This window comes from Corvus hawaiiensis, chromosome Z (assembly GCF_020740725.1).
Source record: "Corvus hawaiiensis isolate bCorHaw1 chromosome Z, bCorHaw1.pri.cur, whole genome shotgun sequence".
Taxonomy (NCBI): Eukaryota; Metazoa; Chordata; class Aves; order Passeriformes; family Corvidae; genus Corvus; species Corvus hawaiiensis.
The window spans coordinates 44,600,819-44,620,429 of record NC_063255.1 but is presented as its reverse complement, the minus strand read 5'-3'; the positions used below and the strand labels follow the sequence as shown (position 1 = coordinate 44,620,429).

The 19,611-nt window shown below is 39.3% G+C and overlaps 1 protein-coding gene across 3 annotated transcripts; it reads right to left on the bottom strand.

Moving 5' to 3' along the window:
* Positions 1 to 3,316: 3,316 nt before the first annotated feature.
* Positions 3,317 to 19,590, bottom strand: PLAA (phospholipase A2 activating protein). Of its 3 annotated transcripts, none has more exons than XM_048292270.1 (14): positions 19,381 to 19,590; positions 16,868 to 17,061; positions 15,407 to 15,507; positions 15,203 to 15,323; positions 14,709 to 14,876; positions 13,557 to 13,692; positions 12,888 to 13,057; positions 11,237 to 11,394; positions 9,946 to 10,165; positions 8,794 to 8,862; positions 7,162 to 7,233; positions 6,228 to 6,329; positions 5,458 to 5,622; positions 3,317 to 4,032 (listed from the first exon to the last, which is right to left on the bottom strand). In XM_048292270.1, exons 1-14 carry the CDS (start codon positions 19,527 to 19,529, stop codon positions 3,467 to 3,469), a joined length of 2,391 nt encoding a protein of 796 aa, XP_048148227.1. In that variant the 5' UTR covers positions 19,530 to 19,590; the 3' UTR covers positions 3,317 to 3,466. The 3 variants fall into 3 exon arrangements, with proteins under 3 accessions (XP_048148227.1, XP_048148228.1, XP_048148229.1); XM_048292271.1 differs by having other exon boundaries at positions 16,868 to 17,052; positions 19,381 to 19,582; XM_048292272.1 differs by lacking the exon at positions 6,228 to 6,329.
* Positions 19,591 to 19,611: the final 21 nt, after the last annotated feature.

Below are 19,611 nucleotides of genomic sequence, written 5' to 3'. Positions count from 1 at the left end.
TCTAATGCATTTTGCACAGACCAACAGCAGTATGGTCCACATTGCAAATTCATCTTTACAACTGGAAAGTCTAGAAACAAAATTTCCTACCAAATTTGAAACCTCAATCTCTACAGTGAATAAGCATCAAAAAACCACTGGAAGAACAGGACATCTGAAAACACCCAGATACTCTTCAGGCTGTCAACAGTTGCATATGGCATCTTGTTGCCAAACATTTCATTTCACAGTCTATTCAGTACACATTTTGAAAAGATGGAAAACATCTACTGTTCCTAGGCTTTGGATTTGTTGATAGTTTAAGGAGAAAGAGACAAGAAGAGGCAAGTGATCACAGTATATAGTAATGAATCACATTCAGCTAAGAAGCTCAACTAAGTATTTTTAAACAAAAAACTTCACACAATTGAAACCAGCAGTTTATAACATTTCCTAAAGCATTTGGCGTTGCCTCTGTAGTACTGATCTATGGTATGACTCCTCCTATAGATTATTATAGTGTATTACATTATAAAAAAGTCACTGCATCCAATGATTCATTAATGTATAGTTCAGTGTCCAGTACTTTTAATGAAGTAGGCTTGCAGACCGAAATGAGTCTATTTCTGGCTGTAGCCTGAACAAGACTAAGTAATTAACACTACTTAATTAGGTCCTGATATGAGCAAGGTGCATCATAATAACAGATATTACAGAAACCTCATGATAGATTATCCCGATATATGTTACTGTAGTCTCCTTTTATCTTGGAAAGCACAGCAGTTGGTGCTGACCTAAAGCCAGTTTTGACTCCTCATTTAGTTCCTTAGGAAGGCATTTGATACTGTGTCCTGAGTTTTGGTCTAAGTAGATCCCAAGTTTTTCCACTTCATAAAACCCAAGGCATGCCTAACTACAATGGTTTAACGTGAAATGCTACTGTGTGCTGTTTCCTGTTCTTTCTAAAAGCTTCCCTTCTATCTTAGAAAAAGATGCCAAAAGAATTGTGTCTACTGGGAAACTTTGAATTCTTAGCAGAAGACACAACTTCTTTTTGAGGAGTTCTTGAAATCTCTCAAACATACTTCAACTGATGAATGAAATAAGGAGCCCTTAACATACAGATCAACTTATTCAAAGTTTACTGCTGTAGATAGCAAGCCAGCTCCCAGCTGTGTGCCAGGCACATACTTGTTTTCAATGGCCTCCAGTCTCAAAAGACTGTACACTGTGGACCTCATGACTGGCACTTTTCCTCAGCATAGATTTAATGTTCTTTCACTGCAACAGGAACTTCATCCTGCTGACATCCCTAAGACATTCTACTTGTTGGTGATCCCAGCAGCAGATTGTGCAGTACCCTTACATGCATTTGTGTGTTTTTATACAGGCATGCTGACTCTGTGAACCACAATGGAGTTTTAAACAGTGCCATTTAAAACAAAACCAGTAGCAAACAATTTCCCACTCCCTGTTCCCTCAAATGATGCTAGATCATGGAAGGGATGGTATCACAGTACCCTGTGGCAGCACGTATCTTTCCTTCCAAACAGTCCTGGCCTGCTTTATCTTGCCTAACACTTGGTGCTGCAGATTTTTTGCTGTGCCTCATAATTTCTCCGCAAATTTAAGTGAATTTTGTAATATCTTTTAATATAACATTTCTTGGGAGTTGCCAGAGTATGTTTATTTAATATAAACATTAATTTTTGGTCTGGGAAATTCATAACAATTTTCACGTAAAGAGATAATCTGTAACAGAGCAATCCCACAATAATAAAGCCAAAATATTAAGACAAGTAAAATTTCTTAAAATAGCACAGGTACAAACACAGTTGAAAAGCACAACATTAGAAAGCTGAAGCTTCAAGAACAATTGTATAGTAGGCAACCAAAATTCAACAGACAGGCACATTATTTCACAGACATGTTTCCTAAAGGTAGCTTCTTAGATCCTTTCCCAGGAAGGGATTCATCTATTAAGCACTGTAAATCGTGAATAATTTGTTGGACTGCCTCATATCCAATGGATCAAATCAGAAAACCTGTGACTCAGACCATGATCAGGACTGTGAGGGTATTTATCTGGAAATCCATCAAAAGTGTAACTGTACAAGTGTGCAGCTAAGGATCTGAGAGACTAAGATTGCTGGAAGCAGTGTAATAACTCAGTTCAGGTAGCTGAAGCAAAACAAAATTTAAGAGCTCTTGGTCACAAAATCCTTCACATCTGGCATAGACATCATAGGCAGGTATCATGTGATGTAGAGCTCATGTGCCATAAGTTTGCCCTTTTTTTTTTCCTTTTTTTCATTCTATTAGTCTAATGAAAAATAAACACTGACCCTCTTCAGTTCATCTTAATTCTAAACCAAATTGTAACACTTGCAGCCATAGAAAATAACACTTCCCTTTTGAGCTGAACATCTTAGATCTGCTGGAATAAGCTGCAAAGTATTATTTTCCCTTTTCACAGTCACCACAATTATGAAATTAAAGCTACTTTGTAAAACTTGACTTTAAATTTGTGCAGTTTACAATAGAGTATTTCAGTTGTAGAGGACCTGACCACTTCTGGACTGACCAAAAGTTAGAGCCTCTTGTCAAGTGCATTGTCCAAATGCCTCTTCGACACTAACAGGGAGGGTACACTGACCACCTTTAGGAAGCTTCTTCAAGATTCTGCTGCTCAATCTCTTCTCTGCATCTAGATTGCTCTCCCACTCTTCAAAATGACCTTTTCTTAATCATCTAGATTTTACAACATAAGACACCTGCTATATACTGGTGGGGTGTTCCTGTCCTTAAAAATTAAAAAGCCAGTTAAAGGCTTCTCTAGAAGTCCATGCCATTTTACAAGCTGCAAGATACAAATTCATGAGTGAAGCACAACATCCATACAGCAGGTAGAGACTCTACCCCTCAAAAAGTCATCTAGTCCTAGGGTTAAAAGAGGTAAGAGTCATGAAAGCTAAGTTTCAAAAGGAAGTGGAGAAGGCTGATGAAAAATTTCCTTACCAGGCTATCTGACAAGGGTTAATATTAACAAACATTAACTAATAAGCTTGTGAAATGCACTATAAAGAGATCTCAGGGCCCCTTCTCTGCTGAAAAAACCCAGTCAAGAACAGACTCATGATGAAACACAGAATGTGATTGGGGTGGGTGTCAGAGTTGACAGTCACTAAATAACAGCCATTTCCTACCTTTCTGTCTGGATGACCTGTAAGTACTGATATGGTTTGACTTCTTGGTGATCTATTTTTATTTGAGCAATGCCAGGACTCCTTGCAAAGTTCCAGTGCACTGATCACTTCAGAAAAGCAGGCCAATGACAAACAGTGAAAAAAGTTTTATTTTCTCTGTATCTTGCAACAAGTCAAGTGTAATTAATCCGTAGTATTTTCCCAAGTATAGTCTGACATAAAATATGAACAAAGGCATCTTTTTTCTGCATACACTGTCTTCCAAGTGCTAAGAAAAATGATTATAACAGACTAAGAACAAACCTACAGCATTCTTTTACTTTAGCTGGTTCCGATACAGAGGCATACTTTTTTATTTGAGAATCAACTCCCAGAGACTTAGCTAATTGCACAGCATTTGTATCATCACTGATTAGCGTCCCAAGAGCCACAAGCAGTCTAAAAATGGCTTCAAGATCTTGAACAACTTCCATAACTGTGCTGATTACTGATAAACATTGAGCTTTGCCCTCAACGTTGTTGACTTTATGTAAACATACAGCATAGTTCAATGTCAACGTGGCCAGCGCAATGTGGATGTTCTTATTATTGCCTGATTTCGTTTCTATTGCTTGTGTCATTATTTCATCCCTCTGTTCCATCATGAGCTTCTGGCCTGCATGGCTGACAAAACAATTGCAAAGAGCTCTAAGTGCCAACAGCTGGTTTGCTTGCTTTCCTTTAGGATTCAGAAATTTAAGAAGAAGGATGATAAATTGCACGTGCTCCTTTTCACTGCAGAAGTTTTCATTCACAGTGGGATGCCTGACAGACAATCTAAGAATGTCTAGAGCTGGAAAGACAATATCTGAGAAACAAAAGAAAACAAAATTTTAGTATTAATACCGCATTATATATGTAAATTTGTCAGTGAGTTTCTTTCAGACACAGACCTTCTTAGCCCTGCAGCTTTGCAAACAGCCAGTAACAGTTTCAAGCAGAAGCATAAATTGTTTGAAATTCATAAAGACAAATATTGACAAATCCATTCTAGCAATGCTTCAACTATCATAAAAAAGCCATAATCCTTAATTTAGGATTAACATAGCACTTTGCAGGAAATCTTAAAATCTTTTCTAAAATCTCTTATTGATAGCACTGAAGGCAAGCACAAGATATGATAACTAATCCAAAACTGTCTTTGAAAGCTGAAAGTTCAGTGACTGAACATCTCTACATAGACAGCATCTCCCTTTGTCCTCATTCCGTAATTTACAGTACAGTATATCTACAAAACAGGAAAATAAAATAAAAAGTATGTCCTCCACTGATGAGTTGGAAATCATTGTAAGGAAACGAAAGCTTAGCGTGTCCCTCCTTTCCCAAATTCTGACTATATCTGGCTCCTTGGATCTACTACTGGTATCCAATGCTTACAACAAAATCAAAGCTGAACCTGCCCAACTACTTATTGATGTTTTTCCTGCAGATGTGCAGAATCTTCAGAATTAATGCTTTGTACAATACAAAGAGCCTGGACGGTATGACACTGGCCATCACCAGCTCCTCATTATGCAAAACACAGTTTGATTATGTGATATTATATAATTAGCACGAATTTTTAATACTAAAATGTTCTTCCTGTCAGTAAACCTTTAACTGTGATTTTAAGAAAGCAGTTCATTTTAACCATGCTTAGATATTTGTATATGCAAACAATTGTTTATTTCCAGAATGTGCCGTAACAACCAAAATAGCTTTTCCAATCCATCAGCGCAGATAATACATTATTAAATGTAATTATATTACCTACACTTGCATTCTTCCAGAATGTCATTTCACTAATGCAGTTTTGATCATGTAGCCTAGCATCAGTAACTTCTTCTCTACCATATTAAATAGGAGCTACTTTTGATTTTTTTCCCCCCTAATTTATCTCCATAATTTCATCTCTCATTTGGTAACATCTTAGGATCCCAAGTTCACACTTCCTTACTCCCTAACAAGTCTCCCACCTTTTTGAGGATGGCCTTGCTAATGAAGTAATCATAACTGATTTTCATATCAAGTTTCTCCTTTATGTTTATTATTGTGCCAATAATATCTGACAACCAATCACCAAATTTGCCCCTGCAGCTGATCACTGCTGTTAGCACCTTTTAGTCATCTTCTGTTTTCTACTTGGGCTATTAAGTCTTTGGGACAGGCTCAGTGTAACATACAGCATGACGAGACTTTTCTTTCATGGTGAAGTACTGATGACATGACGCATAAAATGATTGCAAATGTTTACCTTCTGGCCAGTTAACTGCTCTCCATAAAGTCTGAAGTTGCTGTGCTGTAGGTGTTTCAGCAGAGGTGTTGCACATTGCAGACAGTAACTTTTCTAGGATTATCAAGTCATCTTCAGTAAGCCTATGTTCTTCAGCTGCACTGCCGTTAAGCTCCTTTAATTTGCCTGTAATACCAATAGAAGAGGCACACCTTTCTGGACACAGAACCTCATAAATTGAGATCTCAAATGAAATGCTACAAAAGCACTTTATAAACAAGTAAGAACTATTGCAATTGAGGGGTTTTTGGGAGGTCAGATTTTTAAACACTTTTTCCAATTTGATAATTTTCTAATTTTAAGTTTTTAATTATCACAATGATTGCTACTATTAATTCCCCTTAAACAGTGCAACACGAAGATTGAGAATTTGTAGAAAAATTTCAAAAAATGCCTACATAGAGACAAAAATCCAGAAAAGAATCATAAGAACATTAGAGCTTTCATAACTGAAATACAATTCCTTTTTGCTCTTTCTATTATTAGGCAGTAGAAACAATAAAGAGACTATATGTTCTTAGTGCGATCCCAATTTTTGTATTTTTACTTAAGTCATGTGATCATGTTTTGCTTATGGCATGTGCTATATTCAAACTTCACTGTGATTTAAAAAACCGAGTATTGGATTACTGAAATGGATCTAGCACTAAGGATAGTTTTTTTTTAAAGCTCAGTTAGTCAAGTTACTTCAAAAAAATTTAAGAAAACATCCTTGATATTAAAACACTGACCCAGTATCTGCGTAGGATTGGCCTGGTCAAAGGTGACAGCATCCTTCTTTGGAAAATAAATATTTTCAACTTTAGCTGCAGCTGACTGGTAGGCACTCATTCCTACAGAAAGGCAATACAGAGCATTCAACAGTGTACCAAGGTGTCTGACATAGAATGATGTCCTAGAAGTAACTCTCTACTGCTGGATATTGCTCAGAAAAGTATGTTTTGAAAAAAATTGAATGTCTATGCAAATATCTGTCATTCCTTACATTATTTTTACATTCAAGGGTTAAAACTAAAAGCAGTATCTTCACAAATTGTTCTCCCCTCATGTAAAAATTTACAAGTTGACATTATTAAGAGTTATTTCTTATTTATGTGAACTAAATACACAGTCACTTATAGCAATAGCTATTGTAGTTAAGACATGAAAATGGCAAGGGTCTTTTTAGAAAAAAGATCCCTTCTGTCCCTGATATCTTATGTTTTTATTATTTTCATAATGGAAGTGTTTGTATATGAGAAGATTTGAAGAAATGACCAAGTTATGGCACATGCAATAGTAGCCTGAAATCTCTTTTTTTGAAGAGCAACAAAAAGCTTTTATCATTACCTATAATGATTTCTTAAACTCACAGGTCGTTTAGTGGCTGATACTGTATAATGCCCATTAACTGTATCAGTTTCTCTGATCAACAACTATTAGGAGATCAATAATCCTCTCAAACAGATTATGATCATACATTTTAAAGCTTGTGTGCATGATTCCTGCATGTAAAGGAAGGCTCTGTTATCCCTATTTTATGAATAATTTCAGAGTATAAGCAGCTTCAATCTGCCCATTATTTTTAATAAAGTATGAATTTGCATCAATGCAGAATTCATGTCAGAGAGAAAAAACAAACCGAGAGATCAGGAACGTTTTTCATTGGCAGACATTGTCTCTTACCTGTAAATGGATCAACCCCACCCACTGGAGTTACTGCATTTGATGCTGAACCAGGAACGTAGCGACCAGCACCTAAGAAAGATGTTAAGTTTTGAAACACCACCACCAGTAAAGAGGTAACGTATTAGTTACCTAACTAAATACCGGTTACCCAACCTATTAGGTAACCTGTATTTAGTTACTAGTTTTCAAACATGACTGTTAAAAGGGATTATTCTGCACTAAAGGAACTACAAAGAAGCAGTCAACACTTCATTAAGGATTAAATCTATGCCTGTGCAAGGGTGGTGGTGATGACGGCATTCACAACCTAAATGAGCCACAGCTGGGAGACACTGTGTCATGGTCTCTGGCACCCACAGGTGAAGTGGGCCTCAGCACAGCAGATACCTTATCCATGACAAGCTCCAGCAGGAGGGCACACTGCAAAGCCCAGGCCTTGACTCTCTCTGTGCCTGGGCTATGAGTGGACTCTCCTGTGGGAGGTGGATTCTCTTGCACTGAGGCCTCAGTCTGCAGAGACCACAGAGTCACAAAAGCCAGGGAGGAGAGACAGGTGGAGACAGAAAGACTGTCAAGATGGGGAAGACTGAAGGCTGTGAATTTTGGTAACAGCACAAATGCTTCTGCTCTACCTGTGATCTGCAACTGCAGAACAGGCAGTGAATGCACTGGTGAGGACAAACACCCAGCAGGGATGCATAAGAGCCAGCTGAGACTGCACCTCATGTCTGCAAAAAGGATAAAGGCAAGCAGCAGTGATGGGAAGCAGAGTCACTTCCTGCAGGGTAGGGAGGCCTGGTGACTTGGCACGTGTCTGCTGGGGGCTAGGATTCAGGATGCCACAGAGACACTGCCAAGCCTTGCCTAGCCTTCAGACTGCTACCCTGCTACTCTTCCACATGGCCATCAATGGTTTTGCCAAGGACATCCTGGAGGATATCAAGAGTGATTAGAGAGTTCTGGGAGCAAGGATGAAGGATGCAGGTGGTTTATCTTTGACACTCTGAACGAAGCAAAAATGCTTGAATAGAAATGGACGCATCAAGTAGGTCAGCAACTCACTGCATGGCTTATTTTGCAGACAAGACTTTGGCACTGAGTGATTACAGGACCCTCTCTGAGGAGCAAGAGCTACTAATCAGGGATGGGATAAGTCTGCCAACACAGGGCTGGAACTGGGAATGTCTTTGCAAACAAGGTTGCTAAACTAGTGAGGGGGACTCTACAATAGCTATACCAGCGAGGATCAGAATCTAATACAGAGTGGATGGTACCAATAAAGATCATGTAAAATGTAAGTAAAAAATGAAAATAGAAAACTATCTCTATGAATATACATAATCTTGTGTTGTTCTTGCATATGAAGTCTGGCAAAACAAAAGGTTTAGGTCCTTACCATTCTGCTGTAGAGGGCAGAGTGACATGAGCCAGACTCGACAGCAGATGGCTCCCCTCTACTGAACAGTATGCTTTGCCAGTGGCAGAGCCCACCTTACCAGGCTGTTCCACACTACAGCTCCAGAGAACTGCAAGGAACAGCTGTCTGGGGCTAAACATGGCATGCAACAGAACACGACTCAAATGCATATCTTAAGTGCTAGCCAGACAGATTATGGAATTTTAGGTTACCTGTAAATGGGTCTGCCCCAGGTATTGTACTCAATCCAGATGAAGAGCCCGGAACATAACGTCCAGCACCTAGTCAAAGAGTGAGAAAAGCAATGACTATTAAACACACCTTGATGTACAAGATGATCAAGAGCTACAATACTGAAGTCTGCCTAGGCAGACAATTCTATGAGGTTCAATAAGGCCAAACGCTGGGTCCTGCCCTTGTGTCACAACAACCCCATGCAGAGCTACAGGCTGGGGGCAGCCCGGCAGAAAAGGACCTAGCAGTGCTGATCAACACCTGCCTGACTATGAGTCAGGAATGTGCCCAGGTGGCCAAGAAGGACAATGGTATCTTGGCTTTTATCCCAGCAGGACCAGGGCAGTGATTGTTCCTCTACACTCAGGCCTGGTGAGGCCATACCTCAAATCCTGTGAACAGTTCTGGGGCCCTCATGACAAAGAACACATTGAAGTGCTGGAGCAAGTCCAGAGAAGAGCAACAGAACTGGTGAAGGGTCTGGAGCACAGGTCTTATGTGAAGCAGCTGAAGGAACTGGGGGTGTTTAAGCTCCTGAAGGAAGCTGCAGGTGGACCTTACTGCTCTCTGCAACTATCTGAAAGGTATATAGGTGCGGCTCAGTCTCTTTTCCCAGTAACAAGTGACAGGATGAGAAGAAATGGTCTCAAGCTGCACCAGGAGAGGCTTAGAGTAGATATCAGAAAAAAATTCTATACTGGAAGGGTGCTCAGGCATTGGAATAGGCTGCCAAGGGAAGTGGCTGAATCCTCATCCCTGGAAGCACCCAAAAAACTATGTGGATATGGCACCTGGCGATATGATTGATGGGCGAACATGGAAGTGGTTGGTTAATGGCTGAATTCAATATTCTTAGAGGTCTTCTCCAACTTTAATGATTCTATAATAGTGAGGTGGATTGAAAACTGACTGAACAACCACGACCAGAGGATGGTGATCAGTGGAACAACACCTGTTGGAAGCCAGCCTCTGGTGGTGTAGCCCAGGGGTCAGGATTGCATCCAGTCCTGTTCCACATCTTCGCTAAGGATGGTGTGGAACATCAGTCAGAGTGCATCCCTAGCAAGTGTGCTGAAGACACAAAACTGGCAGGAGTATCTAATGTCATCATTTAAGTTTAAAATACTGACCTGTAAATGGATCTGAAAATTGATTACTTGTACTCAACAGTGTTTGCCCCTTAGTGTTGTCCATAATAAACTTGGCCACCTGATCCAGAAACATAGGATTTAGATCATTCTTTTGCAGGAAGTTGTATGCGGTCAGCCAAGGATCATCAGTGATGTTATACGGCAGTTTGTAGGAAGGCCCATTTTCATTTACATCAATGGTGAAAACATAGTCATATTCCTTTAAGCAGAATAAAAATAAAAAAAAATTAGAAGTCTTCCAGGACTTTGGACATAAAAATGTATTAAATGCAGTCTAACAGGGGACCAAACCTAAGCCTAAAAACTTAAAACACTGATACTTACAGAACATATCATTAATGCTATCCTGAGAGACTGCAAGTAAACATTTGCTGGTTTAGGGTAAACACTAAACATTACTTAGCAACAGCCAAAACATCAGTGTGTTATAACACTGTTGTTATACTATATCCAAAACACACAGCACTGTACCAGCTGCTAAGAAAAATATGAACTCTGTCCCAGCTAAAACCATGGCAGACTGTATTTTCCAGAACTCTCTGCTCAAGAAGAGCAGAGTAAAACAATATATCATGATAATGTGTGTACACATGTATTACAAAATAAAGATGCATCAGGTCACTCTCATGGACACCTCTGTCTCCCTACAAAGCTATAGTGCAGTCAGATGCCTCAAGAAATTTCAGTCTTAAAAGCACACTTCTAATGCTATCAAATGATGATTTCCTAATGTTTCTTCAAAATCTGTGAGAGTGAAAATCAGTATCTCAGAGGTATTTCTTTCTCAGAGGTATGCTCAGAGGACCCTGACAGGCTTTTCTGTGTATATTTCAGTAAAGGAAACATTTTTCAGCTTACCTGTCTTTAGGTCAGCTTACCTGTCTTTAGGTTCAATAGTTACTATAGAGAAGGGGTAGAGAAAGCCTGGTACCTAATATTTTAGGTAAGCCTTGCATTATAAATTACAAAGTTCATTCCTTTGGGAAGGATATTAAAACTAACTTCTCAAGGTATTACCAATAAATACAATAGAACTTGACAATTTCTCTACTAATAGTTTACCGTTCCCCAAAATAATTTGTGTCTCTTGGCTTGCTCATTTTACAAAATGTGCCTCGTAAGCAATAAAGCAAATCATACTTATTTATACTTCTACCTCTGAGATCAAATATAACAAAAAAGTACAAATACGTATTTTCTAAACTGTATTTTATCTGAACAAAGACTGATTACTTAGGAAATAATGAAACAAATTAAAGTTTGCATATACCTTTCCTTCAAATAAAACTTTTCCAGATGTTTGTTGCGTGGCTCCAGAAGAACCAACAACATCGCCAATCTTTATCCATCTTCCTTCACTAACACTCCATTGATATGCTTCTACTTTCCCATTATCTTTAATAAGCCGTGTCTGTCCATCTCTTGTTCCTGTAGACAGGAGTTCGAACAATTTCAAGGATATGATTTACTTTAGGAGAAAAGAATATTCAAATGGTGCTCAGCATTAAAAATGAAAAAATAGTTCAACAACACTTGAAGTCACAGCACAGGAATTAAGTAGATACGTGTCATGGTTTAACCCCAGATGGCAACTAAGCACCACTCAGACACACTCAGTGCTCCCGTGGCTGGGATGCAGGAAAGAATCAGATGAACAGAAGTGAAAACTTCGGGGATTGAGATACAGTTAAAAAGGTAAATCAAAAACTACATGCACAAGCAAAGCAAAGCAAGGAATTCATACATCACTTCCCACAGGTAGGCAGGTGTTCAGCTGTCTCCAGAGGAGCAGGGCTCCATCAGGCTCAAGAGCTCCTTTGAAAGACAAACGCCAACATTCCAAACATCCCCCCCTTCCTTTTCCTTCCCCCTATATATATATATGCTGAGCATCATGCCATACAGTATAGGATGTCCCTTGGGTCAGCTGTGGTCAGCTGTCCCAGCTGTGTCCCCTCCCAGCTCCTTGTGCACCCCCAGCCTCCTCGCTGGTGGGGTGAGTGAGGAGCAGCAAAGGCCTTGGCTCTGTGTAAGCCCTGCTCAGCAGTAACAAAAACATTCCTGTGTCATCAACCATGTTTCCAGCACAAATTCAAAACAGCCCCAAACTAGCTACTGTGGAGAAAATAGACTCTATCCCAGCAAAAAACAGACACAATACTACATCTCACAACAAGAGTAGCAGCAATCTTAATGAGCATTTTACAATTATAGTAACAGTATCTGCCAACAGACTAAGTGGCCAAACCAACACTTAGGTCAAATACTTCAGAAATTCATCATCTTCCCAGTGAGATGACAATTAAGAAAGGTGATATTCTCCCATAGTCTAACAAGATGCAAAGTTTCATACAGATATAAGATCTATGCCACTTCCTGATCACAGCCAAGGGCTGAAGTCACTGGTTACTTCACCTTGGAAAACAGTATTTGTCTGTTTAAGAATAATGTTTACTACTGCTTCTACTGCATTCTCAAGAACTTCTCAAGTACCTAGAAAGGGTGAATTGAGCCCATCAAGACTATCTTTCAAGTCAAAAGCTAAACCAGAAAATTTGCATCTACTACTTTTATTAGGAAAAAAATTGCAAATTCAGTATTCCTTTAGCAAATTACCTGTTTTGCGTACTCTTGGTACACCTGGCAAAACAGATCAAAAACATCTCAACCACACAGTAGCATCGACTCCACCTTTGTCTAAATTATCTCGTAAGAGAATAAAAAAATCCACAAAACCAAAAAACCTAGAGTCCTGCTTCCAAAAGCATCAGTGAAAGGGTAGTAGAGCAAAATTAAACTGTTTCCTTCAGTAACCTTATTGAAAGGGATTAAAGCCTTAAGTTTGGAAACTATCAGAAGTTTCAATACCTCAAACCAAGATTTGGAGGCACCTCTAACATGACAGAAATACAGTAACTTACCAGGATCCTTAAGGTGTTCTCTCCCAGGAAGGTCATCAGCATTGATATCTCCTAAATCACCAGTTTTAGGATCAATGGATGCTTGGGCAAGCTCATTTTCAAAAGCTTGAATCTCCTCAGCACTTGCTGTACGTTCCAAGGACTCTGTGAACACCCTTATAATTCCATCACTGAATGGAAAGAAAACATTCAAACAGAAGTACTATTTTAAACATCACAATGACTGCAGAAATTCTAATGGTGACTTCTACATCACATGAAACCACCACTATGTCTAACTACCCCTCCCAACTACTGTTATGAAAGGAATTCATTCTCATACTAAAACCACACAGAGAAGGAATCAAGCAGGTAACCCTGTCTTCAGTATAATTTTAAAATCAAGATACAATATGCCTATCGAAAGGGTTCTTTTTACCGTGCTTGCTAAATTTATTCTCAAGTCTATTCATGCTTTACCACATTTCCAAAGAATTCGCTCTACCTCTGTGAACGACATAAAAAATCACTTTGGATGAAGTGTAGCACATGTTTAAATTTAACACACACACACTTTGATGGCTGTATTTTTAAATTTAAATGAAACTGACATCCAAAGTTATGCTGGCAATTTCTTCAAGGATTGTCAGATTCGGGTCTACAAATATATTGTAAGTAAAACTTGGATACCTTGCACCAACTACGATGTCACCATTGTCTAACACACAGCAGCACCATACAGACTGAGCTGGGAGTCTGATTGTTTGAGCACATTCCCCTTGTTTCCAGATTCTAAGAGATCTATCCTCTCCAGTAGTTACAAAATCTGAAAATAAAAAGATAGAAAAAACTTTCAAAGTATTTTTTTTAGCATACTATGATACTAGATGCCATTCTGCAACTGGGTAGCTAAAAATTATAACAGTAAAAGAACCTTTATGCAATTTAGTACTCCTCTCAATTACAAGTAGAGAGCAAAAAGAAAGCCACTTTTCACTTGTCTTCTCAAAAAAACTGAAGTGCATGAATTGCAGATTAAGCGAATGAAACTGTGCCCAAGACGAAGAAAATCCCTTCCTCCTTTCAAGGGCTTAAACAATTTTGTAATCATCACTGTTTCATCTTGCACTATACTTGCACACTTTCACATTTGTTTTAAATTGAGTTTGGAAGGTAGGCCTGCTTTTTCAGAAAACACACACAAAGCACTTTCAAAAGTCTACAAACTCCTCAATGAGGAATTTTAAGGCACAGGAGATCTACAACATATGCATCAACTCATATACATGCACTTCACCTGTTGAACAAATGCGCAAGTGTCCCATACACCACACAAAGGTCACTGACTTGGAATTTCTTCTGCAACTGGCTCAACAGTTAGTTCTGAACCTCTAAACTGTAACTCTGAAAACAAATGTAATTAAGCCTCATACATAAAATTCTTAACCTAAGTACATATAATGCACGTTGTGGAAATACCTAAATTTACGTTATTTCAAACTGGCGTGCCACCATTACTATTTTACTACTCTGCAACAGTACTGAAATACAGGTGGCAGCTAAGACAATAGTTTCGCCTACTGCTTCATCTAAGTTTTACTTAAGCCTTCAATTTAGCCCTAACCCAGGACCTTTTATCCCACATAATGCCAGAGCAAGTCTGACAGTGGTGCAATCTGGAGTCAATCACAGTATCTTCTTTTATCTATTTATTCTGGGTGTAAGAAAAAAATTAAATGCTACCTGAGTTCTTTAGTTGTGGCAGTGCCACAGAACATCAGAATACGCACCCTGACATTTCATTTCGAAGAATGTTGTCTAACAGTCAAAAAGGAATCCTACCTTTACATCGAGGGAAGACAGAGATGCTATATATATAATTTGTATGTCCATAATACACCTGCAGACACTCGCCAGAGATCTGCCATCTTCGAACACTAGCATCATTAGCACAGGAAAGGAACTCTGTTTCACTGAGAATTGCTAAACCTCTCACACAATCTTCATGTCCTTTACAAAAGGAAAAAAAATATTAATGCAGTTCTTGTCTCCTTTAGCAGTAGTATACCCCTTCTATATAGCTCAAATCTACATCCAGGCAACAAAACTTTGTGGGAGCAGTTAGAAAAAATAAATAAATTGCTCACAGTTCTCTGAAAAAAATCTTGTTTTTTTTAAAGTCATGTGGCTTCTGGGCCACAACTACTTTAGGACTTTAAAAATCCTACCTAAATATTGTTCAGTTTATCCATGGTTTTATTAAGATTTTAATGTTTTTTCTCTTTGACAAGAACAGATCACACCAGTGAAATGATATCAACTGCACCAACATTTACCAGTGAATGTTCTTTCACATCTGCCTGCCTTCCACAGTTTTATAGTTTTGTCAGCAGAACCAGTCAACATTAATCCCTGTTCAGGAAGTATCTTCACTGCCCATATTGCAGCTGTGTGACCCTGCAAAAAACCCAACATTGTTAAGACTTGTCAGAATCAAATTCAGAGTACTTATATCATAATTATGTAGAGGAACTTCCTACCTGTAATGTCATCATACACCTGTCATTCAACCAGACTTTTGCTGTTGTATCCCATGATCCACTTAATAATGTGCCAAATTTCCCAGATGAAAGGCTGCAAACTGGAATGAACATTCAAGTCAGAACTGACAAGTACCCAGCACTGCCACAAATCTTATGCCAGCAATTTCAAGAGATTCATTTAAGGGGATTTATTTGGTATTAATAGCATATTTAATGTTGAGGAGTCTAGAGAAGAATTAAGTGAACTGTAGTTGCATTGCAACCTAGAAAGAAGCTCCTTAAAATTCTCCTAATTTTAGGTTAAAAACTTTGAAATGTTTCTGCCATTCATATTTTTAAATTTCCTCTTAAGCCACAAATCTCTTCTCTTGGACTAGAATATAATGACAAACAGATTAGACAGCTAGTCAAGACACACAATTAATTCAAAGGTGCAGCTTTTATGAGAAGAAAAGTTTTATCAACAGGTATTAATTTATGTCTTCAAGAAGTTATTTCATACAAAAAATACTTAGCTCACCTTCTTGGAAGGCAAAACACTACCACCAAAAAACTGTGGTGACATTCAAAATTTAGTAAAAAGATAATATTCAAATGTTCCAGTTACACAGTGTAAAGCTATATATTGAAAGCACCAATTAATATTAAATACCCATCTAAGTAACAAAATGGGCAGAGGAAGTTCATTTAGGAAGCTGACTTTTTCTACTTGTATCATCTTTGACAAAAAAAATTAAGCTTAATACATGAAGAACTGAACTAACTGCTTCATAAAAATGCAGCTCTTGACAAAAGGGTAATCATTCTGTGAATTGCTGGGACAGAGAAAGTTCAAATACTCATCAGAATAAACTTGAAAGTCCTTGCAATGAATGGTCACTGCATAAATTAAGATTATAAAATCCTATGTGCAGAGGCCATAATTAAACACCTTGCTACATTATATTGATGCCTTTTCCTGGTCTTAAAATCAAGAGTCAAACACAGTTAGAAGGGAAAAAGGGGCTTTACCTTTGTATTTATTTTAAGGATCCTTAGGTGCACACATCCAGGTCGAATGCACCTTAATGCATACCACACAAAAGATCTGGTATGTCATTACAGGTCTTACTAATTAATATATCTATCAAAGATTCCCCAATGAGAGGCTTGAATGAGCCCCCCTCCCCAAGGAACCTTCCCTTGGATGGGCATATTGATCTCTAATGATGAAGCTTCTAAAATGTTTAGTCTCCTAGCTTGACAAACAAGTCCAAGAATGTAGGCTAAAAAAACCCACTAAGAAATACAGAAGTTGTAAAAAGGTATAAAAGGGGTATAAAAGAAAAGGCAAAAAGTCATCATGGCATCAATATACCAAATAAATCAAAACTGAGTTTTATAAATTCAACTTTATTTCCTTTCTAATAAATCACATTAACGTTTATGTAAAAACTCCAACATACAATTACTACATACCTGTGTTTTTATGACCTTTAAGGCTGTAAAGAGGAGCTGGGTTGTCAACTGTGAAAATGCAAATATTATGATCATTGCCACCAGTTGCAATCAGCCCACGAGGATAGAGGTCACTTGGAGGTATGATGCACACACAAGATACAAAATTTGAGTGGCCACTCATACAATGCATCTCAGTAAAACCCCTGTTAAGACTTAAACATATGTGACAATCAGTTCAGAATCATGACAAAAACAGTACTTTATTTGAGTAAATTACAATTCCTGAATTAGTAACTATGCTTGGCTTGTGCTGAATAAATACTATGGACAGCCTAGAAAGAATGAAAAATTTAAGACAAAAATTACATCCCAGAATTCCTCCCCAGTACAGAAAACTTAAAGCTTTCCACTTATTTTTCAGTGCAATGATAGGCCTGGAAGAACTTTGTTTTTCCATGCTCACTGGCAAACACTATGCCAAATTTGATCAGAAATAGCTACAGTTTGTCTTTATGGCATCTTTTTCTGTCTGAAAACTCAAATGTATATCCAAGTACATGCTAAAGTAAGAGCACATAAATGAAGTTTACTACCTGCCAAATGTATTCACTGGCTCTTCATTAGGAGCATTGTAGAGGAACAACAGTTAAACAGATTATAACTGACTCGAGCAGCACCCTTATTTCTTCACCCTGAGCCAACCTCAATGGTTACAGCACTAACTGGAAAAAGCTACTTATTCCCACAGAATAAACATGCAGGTTGTGGTGACGTGCACTTGTTTTGTTTTCCTGTGTTTGTTCCCCCACCCTCAAAAAACACAACCTATCGTATGATATCATACTGTTATCCTTCACACCCTCATGTTTGGCAAGCTTGAAATATGTAAGGAAATCACGATACTCTTTTAAATACTAAAACATCTTCTCCCCTTAAAGTACCTAGAACAAATAAGGCAACATCTCTTCTTGGAAAAGCTAAATCAAAACAGCATACAGCAGTGTGCCTACCCACTGAAACCCTGACTACTGTAGTCCCTGAGCCTTCAAAACAGAGAAGGAAATCAATAACAACATTATGACTCCAAAGAAGTTACTCATGTCTTCTTGCTCATAGAGTTCTCAAAAAATATGGGTTAGAATTAAAATTCCTTTCGTGATGCAAATTTCTGTGCAATTTAACAAGTTCTTTCCCTTGTGATGAGAGACTTAATAAGACCCACTTAATGAGATTAGTTTTTCTTCTTTTCAATTACAGAGCTACAGAGATCAATACACATGTAAGCACTCAGCAAATCTACCAATTATTTCTATTTCATGTGAAGGCAACGGAAAGAATATTCATGCCCAGCAACTTCAGAATACAGTTCACAATATGAAACTATAGTCACAGGAGGAGATATATCCTGTGGCTTCCAGCAATACCAGCATCTCCACCACTGCTTAGCAGTACTGCTTCTGGTCAGGGCAATATGCTGAAAAATTCACTTTGTGAATTCAACTAGACAAATTCAGTACGAGACAACCCTGTGCAACATGAATATCAGAAAAATTAATGCTGGGCTGCTTTCTTCCTTTTTTAATGTCTTTATGTGTTTAATTTTTTGTAGTTTTTTGTTCACATTCCATTTTACATTTAAAGAAGCTTGTTTAGCAAGGTTAAGAAAGGATGGGGTTTTTTAAACATTCAAAGCACACTGCCTTACTGTCAAAATCACGGTACTGTTACCTAGCAGGATTACTTTGGCACTGAATAGCATGAGGTGGAAACAACATCATTAGTACCGCCTAGAAAAAAGGATGCCTAGAACTACTGACCTTGTTAGCATCTCCAAAACACACTACAACATCAGTGTACAGCTAACTGCGTAAAAACATACAACCTTCCCAAAAGCAGGCATGCAGGACTTGGGCCTGCTCAGCATGGAAAGGAGACGGTTGCACGGAGACCTCACAGCAACTTTCCAGTATCTAAAGCAGCCTACAGGGAAGCTGGAAGGGGACTGTTCCTCATAGACTGTAGTCACAGGACAAGAACTAATGGGCACAAATTGAAAGAGGGAAAACTTAGGTTAGACTTTAGGAAGAAATTCTTCACTGTGAGGGTGATGAGGCACTGGAACAGGTTCCCCAGAGAAATTGTGGATACCCCATCCTCGGAAGTGCTCAAGACCAGGATGGACAGGGCTCTGAGCAAACTGTTCTGGTGAAAGTTGTCCCTACCCACGGCTGAGGGACTGGGACTAGATGATCTTGAAGGTACCTTCTAAACCCTTAACACGATTCTAGGCAAGTGACAATGCCAATCACGAACGCCTCCTGCGAACAGGCTCTCACCGCTCGCCACCTCCCCCGGCCCCGCCGATTCTGCCGTCAGCCACCGAGAAGGACTCGGCTGCTGAGACGAACTCGGCGGGGCATGGGCAGGGCACAGGCGGAGCCCCTGCGGCGGCATCTCCGCGCTCTCCTTCCTGCGGAGCGCCGGCCGGAGCGCTCGGCCCGGCCCGCCCAGCGCCGCGGCCCAGCACTCACCCGTCAGGGGCCCAGAGCCGCGCGGTTCTGTCCCGCGAGACGGACACGAAGCCACCCTCAGGAAAGAGGCCACGAGTGAGGCCCCGCACGTCCTGCCCGTGCCCCAGCAGGGAGCAGCGCAGCCGGAACGTGCTGCCCTCACCCGCCATGGCAGCAGCGCCGACCTGACACAGCACGGGCCCCGCCGCCACCGGAAGCCGCGCCGGAAATGCCGTCACAGGGCGCGCCGCC

Coding starts and splice junctions, on each gene's coding strand:
- PLAA (XM_048292270.1), bottom strand. CDS start 19,529: ATGGCGGGTGAGGGCAGCACGTTCCGGCTGCGCTGCTCCCTGCTGGGG. Junction 15,324..15,406: donor GGTGTATGATGACATTACAG/GTAGGAAGTTCC, acceptor GGTTTTTTGCAG/GGTCACACAGCTGCAATATG. Junction 4,033..5,457: donor AGCAGTTAACTGGCCAGAAG/GTAAACATTTGC, acceptor TTTGTTTCTCAG/ATATTGTCTTTCCAGCTCTA.